The sequence below is a fragment of the Ostrinia furnacalis genome, unplaced genomic scaffold, assembly GCF_004193835.3.
Source record: "Ostrinia furnacalis isolate ACB-3 unplaced genomic scaffold, ASM419383v2 OfSCF6522, whole genome shotgun sequence".
NCBI classification, from domain to species: domain Eukaryota; kingdom Metazoa; phylum Arthropoda; class Insecta; order Lepidoptera; family Crambidae; genus Ostrinia; species Ostrinia furnacalis.
Genome location: NW_021136761.1, coordinates 612,296 through 620,889, shown reverse-complemented (window position 1 = coordinate 620,889; position 8,594 = coordinate 612,296). Strand labels below are relative to the sequence as shown.

General features: G+C 38.4%; 1 protein-coding gene across 1 annotated transcript; it reads left to right on the top strand.

Annotated features, from left to right (window-relative positions):
* Positions 1-6,443: 6,443 nt before the first annotated feature.
* LOC114362479 (uncharacterized) lies at positions 6,444-7,412 on the top strand. The gene has a single exon (XM_028317912.1). It carries the CDS (start codon positions 6,444-6,446, stop codon positions 7,410-7,412), a length of 969 nt encoding a protein of 322 aa, XP_028173713.1.
* The last annotated feature ends 1,182 nt before the right edge of the window (positions 7,413-8,594 follow it).

The following is an 8,594-nucleotide window of genomic DNA, read 5'->3' as shown; positions in this document are numbered from 1 at the left end:
AAACGGACTCGTACGTACATAATTATATCGTATATTGGCATTAATTAACCAAGCCTAACAAGCCAACAATGCCCATTCAAAGAAATTAGGTCGAGTGAGACTGGTCCCTTGTTTCCGGCAATGAATTGGTATAACAGTCTCAGATTAATAAGCCAATCCTGGAGTTTGTAAATTACTGAACTTATGCCAAGTCCCTTAATTGGGATTCCCCGCACGCGATGATCACGGTTTGAAACTGGTTTCAATGAAGGTTGCTGTGGTAAAAGGGACTGAAAACATGAATAGTGATTGTTTAAATTAGCAGTTTTTAATATTTCAAATTGTGGCATAAATTGATATCAATTTTATGTGAGTTTATACTTCTAACTCTATCTAATAGAAGCTTTTGTGGTTCGTCTTCGAACATAGGCCTCCTCTTCAATCTTCCACCGACTTTTGTCCCTAGACTGGCCACTAGCATCCAGTATAAACTTAGGCTGAGTTGCACCACCTAACTTTAACGTAACTATGACGATAACCGGTGCTTTTTGCATGGAGTTTGACAGATTTTTGACGTTTGTCAAAGTTAAAGTAAGATGTTGCAACCCAGCCTTAGAATTTCGTAAATAAACTAGTGTGTGCAATTTCAACTATAATGACTGCAGCCGTGTAGATGCTTGGTTCGCCTATTGCAGAAATTAAGCTTCTATTTTTACATATTATTTGTAGAAGGAAAACTTAAATAGCTAGCTCATATCGCATTGAAAAATCAAAATCTCTGAGCACCGGGCTTTGAGACTGAAAAGACCTATCTTTCTTGACCTATTTCAAGATTATATTATGAATATGACACACGTAGAACTACTAAAACCTAGCTATGTAGGTTTTATCGGAAACCGATCGGTGCCATACTGAAAAGATGGGACCTTTATATTTTAGAGAGAAAATTGAAAGATTTTTCATGCTCCTTAAATTATTTTTATCGCTTTTTTCTGGGATGACTTGGCATGTCAAATCGAAAGATTAATGTAGTATACCTACCTATTATAAAGCGTGTTGAAATATTACTGTGGATTTTTTACAGGATTGGTGTTTTCCAAATGACTAAGGCGATTGAGGATTGAATGATCATCTTATACCTAAATGATTTATTATTTATTTTCTGTATGAGAAATTCCGAGGAAAATATAAATATGTTAGAATTTGAACGTGACTAGTGTAGTGTCTGTTGTAGTAGGTAAGATTTTGAAACCACTTAGGCTGAGTCACACCACCTTGTTTTAACCGTAACAGTAACAATAACCGAAGCTTTTTGTTTTAATTATAAAACTTAAACTCTATATCATACTCTTTTATTATACCCCAAGCATTAAAGTATAAATAACTAAAGAACATTTTCAATTTAAACCTACATTCTCCTGACAGAAATATTCTTAAATGAGCGTTTATTTTGCTGAAAACTAACATATTTACCGACGATGTCACAATATTTTGCACCGCGGCTAACTTCTGCCAATATTTACACGTCACGTCTAAAAAGCAACGTTCAGCCCTATAGGGTTGCCAAAAACACAAAAGCCGGACTCGGTGCTTAATTTGGCCGGACATTGTACCCTAAAAGCCGGACATACCTTTTTTGTCATGTCTCGGGGGGGAAGGGGTGGGGGGAGGGGAGAAGGAAAAGAGGAGTGCAAATTGTATCAGCTCATGAGTAAATACTGTGAGCTCCAATTATTTTGTGGCTCGACTTTCGACTGGCGCGGCACAGCCACATAAAAAGCCTAACAAAAATAATATTTGGCCGGACAAGTCCGTAAAAACCCAAACATGTCCGGCTAAAGCCATCAGGCAACCCTAGCCCTATTCAAACCTAGATCCACGTACTGGAGGGATTTATGCAAGGGAGTGCAAGTTGCAAAGTGTTATATTTGCATATTCGATTTTTGTACGGCAAAAAAGGTATTTGCGTCCCTTGTCCTTGTCCAATAAGGTATTTGATTGATCTGTGTATGTTCTTGTACACCTGTGTACATTACAGAATGCATTAACTGAATTGATTGATGGTATTTGGAAGATACGAAACGAACATACGGTAAGGCTGGGTTGCACCATCTTACTTTAACTTTGACAAACGTCAAATATCTGTCAAATTCCATACAAAAACACCGGTTAGTGTAGGCGCACACCGTTGATTTTTAGCTGGCCGATAGTTGTGCCTGATTTCAAATTGTATGAAAAATCGGCCAAATCGAATCGGCGTAGTGTGCGCACTCCCATACATGCCCATACTGATCAACAGCCCGACTAAACTATCGGCCGACGAAAAATCAACGGTGTGCGCCTACTCTTATCGTTTAAGTTACAGTCAAAGTGAGGTGGTGCAACTCAGCCTAAGTATGAATTGACTGAAAGGCAAGGAGCTATTTTCATTATTTATCTTCATTTATCTCTTTAAAAGATATTTGAATAAAAAATAATATTTATAAAATCAAATTTTATGCTACTAGGCAATTATTATTAATTTTTTACTAAGATTCTATGTGTTTGTGTCAGGATTGATCAAATTGCTGTCCTGAAAAATACATTTTATTACCACTCATTATACGAGTATTTTTTAGAAGTCTGTTTTAATAAAAATCTCTAACGATAATGTCTTTTACTTTTCTCTAATAAAGTAGTGTTCGCACTTACATTAGTTTAAGTAGCAGCCGTCAGCGTGTGGTCGGTGGGTACGCTGTGAAAAATGACTGCCATTTATTTCTTTGAAAAGATCCGTGTGTGTGTGATTGATGTACTGGAATATAAATACATTTATGTGATGTTAGAGTAAGTCTGCGTTGAGTTACTTAAACACAATGGGAGTAACTCTTTTGTAGTTTCTGAACTAAAATAAGTATTGTGAAAGACACTCCTGCTCTCCTTTTAATAAAATGATAACGTACAGGTGTCGATGTTATAAGTAAAATACATCTAAAACGATATAATTTAGTTTGTTTTAATTGAAATATTTTTTCAAAAATTACGGAATGTACAGTATGAAACTGAATAAGGACGACGCTTTGTATAAACTAGGAGCGTTGATATCAATATGAAGGTAAAATGGCAACGTTGTCTATAAAAATAAATAATAAGGCAACAAATCGCTCAACGGTATCAGTATCAGCGTCAGATAGAGGGTCGAGTTCAACCCATATCGTCCGGTGGACTATTAGGCTAAACCCATTTCTAACACAAGGATATACCTATTTAGTTTAGCCATAGTAAATAATGGCAATGGGCGGGGCACATAGCTCGTAGAGCTGATGGCTGCTGGGGCAGGAAAGTTTTTGAGTGGCGACCACGAGCCGGAAGACGTAGCGTGGGCAGACGTCCCACTAGGTGGACCGAAGATCTGGTGAAGGTTGCGGGAGGTGCCTGGATGCGAGCGGCGTAGTACCGGTCTTTGTGGAAATTCTTGGGGAGGCCTTTATCCACCAGTGGACGTCTTTCGGCTGCAACGAATGAACGATAATAATGAGTAGGTATTCACATAGTTTATCTGTAGGAGTTTCTTTGAAAAATATAAATCAAAAGAAACTAAATCTACTTTTAAACTAAAAATAAAGAGGCCTTTCTTCTGGCCAGTACACGTTATATGTTGAAATCTGTCGCCCACAGCTGGCTTCATAATAAGCTCAAAGCTTTGCACGAGTGTGAACGCGTAAATTAGCCGTGGCTTTTGCCCTGGCTTCAAACTTTTAAACTTAACCAAGCACTTCGAGTTCTAAGCCGTGTGCAGTGCTATTCACAAGAAGTACATTTCAGCTTCCTTAAACCTGGTTCAAGTTTCTAAAGTTACTCGTAAAAGCCCAGTTCACACTACTTGCTACCTCGAGTTGGTAATAAGTCGCATTTGTAGAGTGAAGCCGTAAAAGCGAATACTGAATCTTTGTGCTCAAAGGTAGGTAAATTATTAATGGCATAATCATTATTAATAATGATGCAGGGAAGAAAACTACGTACTACGAACTAAACAACTAGGTACCTACTACGAAGTAGGTTGTTAACTAGATCATAAAATGAATTTCAAATAGGCAAAGACCATGGGAAAAGATTAAGAAAAATCAATTGCCTTAGATCTGACTTTATCAAGTGTTTAAATTACTTTGAGAAAGATTAAAATTGTACTTAAATTTACATTTACCAACTTAACCCNGCAGAGCAGTATCAACGCCGAGATCATCGTCTACGTGCAGCCCAGGGCCAGCATCGAAGATCCAGCGTCCAGGAAACGTCAGCATTCAGCGTCAGCGCTCATCGGCGTTCAGTGAAGAGGAGTCATCAGCGAAAAGAAGAAAGGATAAGTTGCGCCATAGCACGAAACCGTGAGATCGATCCATTTTCTTTCTTTTTTTTCCCATCACATCACATATCATCCGCTTTGCGAACCCACATCCAAGCTTCGCAATCACTTCTTTCATAATCCATTTCGTAAAATCATCACCCATTTTTCATCTCTTCCGTATCAGTAGTTAGCAAAATCCTCATTTTCAAAACTCATTTAGTACTAAGTCTACCTTCACATTGAATAACTTGTAACGTATTTTCTCAACTGTGGTGTCTGTCAAGCTTTGCAGTAAAATCAAACAATAAAACATTTGGTAAAATATAGTTTATTAAATTCATAAATAATTTCAAATCATAAAATCAGCAAACATCAATTCATCATAATAATAACAATATTGTGTATTCTGCTTCGCATTAACACTACGTAGATAGCCACTAATACTACACAAATTGTCTTTCCTTGTTTTAATTTGTTTTTTTATTTTTTATTTCTAGGTCGGTAGACACCGAGTCGCCGACACGGCTCGGGAGTCGTGTGCTATCTTCACAAGTCAACATCTCGGTCGTACCTCGGTTGTACCGTTCCTATTAATTTCTTTTCATTTTTTTGCAAAACACTTTACTACGTAACGATTTTTTTTATATTTACATCATACTTATTCTACTTAACTTATACAAAACCCTTAAACTTACATATTCTAATTTGACAATACAAAAAAAAAGTAAATTACAATCTTAAACATATAATTAATTCAAGTCCTTAAAGTAAATAATTATTCAATCAATCATAACAATGTCTGAAGCAAAAATATCACAATTAGTTAAAAGGCGCGGAACAATAAAAAGTAAAATCACTAGCTTTTCAAATTACATAAATGTAGTAAAAGATGATCTACTACTACACTAAATATAAGTGTTTCATACTAGGATCTCTTTCCAGACGAAGTTCAAGAGATAAGAATCTACGTTTTGCAATAAATAATGACTCCCCAAGTACGTCTGGTGAGTCATTGAGTGGCATTGAAACTATGAAGCGACCGTTACTATCTCGTATGGTGGTTTCTAAAAAGTGTTTTTCACACTGAAGCTCTTCTAGTGTGTGTTTGTATTGGGGTGGAATTGTATCCAACTCCCAGAAGCGGGTCAGATCAGACTGGTCCGTGGTCCTGGAACTTTGTGGCGCACTCATGGGAGCAAGACTATGTGCAAAGGTTGTTTCGTCAATTACCTTTCAATATGTGTCCTGTACATGTTGGACCGACTCCATGATTGTATTGGGTTGGCTTTCTTCCCAACCAAATCAACTGAAATCATTTGTCCGGCATAGAGTTATTGAGATACAGGATAGTTCTTTTGATTGGCGATATGTACCATCCAAGCAAAACCCAGCAGATTTGGTTTCGCGTGGAGTGCGAGCAGACTTAATAAAACACTGCCAGCTATGGTGGTCTGGCCCTTCATTTTTGAAACTAGATTCTCAACAGTGGCCTGACAAACCTGTACAAAATAATAATAATATAAAAAACCTACCAGAAACAATAATAACAAATTTTCATACACAAAATAATAATAAATTAAACAACAATTCTGACAATCAATGTAACTTAATATCTAAACTAATACTTAAACTATCAAGCTTTACCAAATTGAAACGCACATTAGCATTTGTATTGAGATTTATTAATAACTGCCACAAGAATAACCCAAAACTTACAGGACACCTGACTGTCTCGGAACTCAATGCCGCAACAACTAAATTACTATTCATTTCTCAGCAGGAGTCCTTTCCTGATGAATATCAGTCACTCATTAACAGCGGTAAATTACCACACAAAAACCGATTGTTATCATTGACTCCATTTATGGATCCCAATAATCTCATAAGAGTGGGCGGCAGGCTTAGTGATTCTCACTACGATTACAACGTTAAGCACCCCATTCTCTTGTGCAGTAAACATCGTCTATCCCAACTTATATTCGAATCATTGCATAAAACCTATTTACATTCAGGGCCTCAATTGTTATTAGCCACAGCACGTCATAATTATTGGATCTTAGGAGGCACCAGGCTCGCAAAGCGCATTGTACGAGCATGTGTTAAATGTTGTCGTTTTGAAGGAAAAACCATTCAGCCTATCATGGGCAACTTACCTAACAGCCGACTACATTTAGAATATCCTTTTCTAGAAACAGGTGTAGACTACGCCGGGCCAGTGCTGATAGCAGACCGTAAGGGGAGAGGCTGTAAATTGGTAAAATGCTACATTTGTGTCTTTGTTTGTTTAGCCACCAAGGCGCTGCATCTGGAGCTTGTCTCAGACCTAACAAAGGAAGCTTTTATTGCGGCTCTTAACAGATTTATAGCGCGACGGGGCAGGCCGCAGAGGATATTTTCGGACAACGGAACCACCTTTGTAGGGACCTTTAATGAATTATCTAGCCTACTCAGAGACCCGTCGCTGTCAGCACATCTAACCGACAAAGGTATCGATTTTTCCTTTATTCCTGCTTACACTCCTCACTTTGGCGGATTGTGGGAGTCGGCAGTCAAATCAATTAAGCACCACCTACGTCGCATTCTAGAACTGACGCACCTGACATTTGAGGAAATGGCGACTCTGCTGATACAGGTAGAAGCTATTCTAAATTCTCGTCCCATCACTCCTATATCTAACGATCCCTCAGATCTTACTTGCCTCACTCCTGCCCACTTTCTAATTGGACGATCAATCGTTTCTTTGCCTTGCCCGCAACTTATTGAAAAGCGCATCACATCACTTCAACGATTCCAACGCATTGAAGCGCTAAAACAACATTTCTGGGCACGATTCCATAATGAATATGTTTTCTGGCTGCAGAGGAAGACACGGTGGCACACGTCACACGGGAAGCTGCGAGAGGGGTCACTTGTCCTTATCAAGGACAAGTCTGCACCTCCATTGATGTGGTCGCTTGGCCGCATCCTCCGAACGTTGCCTGGCAGAGACGGCATAGCCAGGGTCGCCGACATCAAGACAAAGAAGGGCGTTCTTCGTCGCGCCTACAACACCATCTGTCCGCTGCCAACAACATTAATTGAAGACGAGACTTCAAGGCGGGCAGTATAGTGATGACAACAGAGGGCGCATCGGCGGGGGAGCGCGGGGTCCCCGCGCCTACACATAAATACGCTGCCGCAACCGCGGCCGCCGCTCACTCACTCCGTACGACCATCGCGCGCGCATCTTAGTCTTGCTGTAATAATATAACCAGTTCAAAAATACAGTTTTTTCATTATAAATCTCCTGTAGGGTTCGAAGTTAGGCTCAACTTAGACCTACGGGGAACACATAGGCATCCGAATAACAGAAATCTGAAAGGGCTGTGTCATTGCATTGACGCACAATGATTGATTATCGTGTGACGTCATGCACGCCATAGAGTTACGTTCCGAACGCTGCGGTTATAATCAAACTCCATTATATTAAAGCGATATTTTTTTAAACTGATAATGATTATGGTAATTTAAGATTTACCTAAATGGTAGTGGTAATTTGTAAAGGTAGTTTAAGAAATTTATTATAACTGGATACACTGAAGAAACATCAATTTGTTTAAAACATCAATTTAAAAAATCGCACATCGAAACATCTGGTTCTCTGATTCTTGCTAGTTTTTTTAGTTAAAAACGCATTTCTATGTCATCTCCCGTCTCCGTCCCTTGCGGTATTCAAAAAGTAATGTTTATTGTTAATGATTCGTAAAACGTGAAAAAATAATTCCAAAATCACCAGTGTAGTGCCCATTTTCCATCAAAGCGGAGAGGTGAAAATAACGAAATGTAACCCAATTAAGATCTTGTTTTGTAGTTTCAGACGCTGCGGAAACGTAGACACTTTTTACCGACAAGGAAAATCATCATCATCAGAGGAAACTAAGGTTGAGCTGTATGAAGATTGACAGATTTTTGACGTTTGTCAAAGTTACAGTAAGATAGTGGGTGCAACCCAGCCCTTAGGCTGGGTTATGACTTATTATTGTAGAATGTCAAGTTAAAGCAAATAGATACAAAAATATCTACGTCTCCGCAGGGAGTGCCTGATAAACATATATTGATGCAATTAAAATATTCACTAGTGGTTTGTGTTACAAATATATAACATTTATATTGAAAATTTGACATGTAATGAACATTATGAATAAATTTCTTATTCTTATTCTTATTCAAAAGTCTCTACATTTGCGAAGCTTTTGAAACGCATCTCTATGCCGTAGTTAATGTATGCGGTTTTCAAAAAGCAATATTTGGC

Bases quoted from the DNA above. Each gene is read 5' to 3' on its own strand.
- LOC114362479 (XM_028317912.1), top strand. From the start codon at position 6,444: ATGGGCAACTTACCTAACAGCCGACTACATTTAGAATATCCTTTTCTA.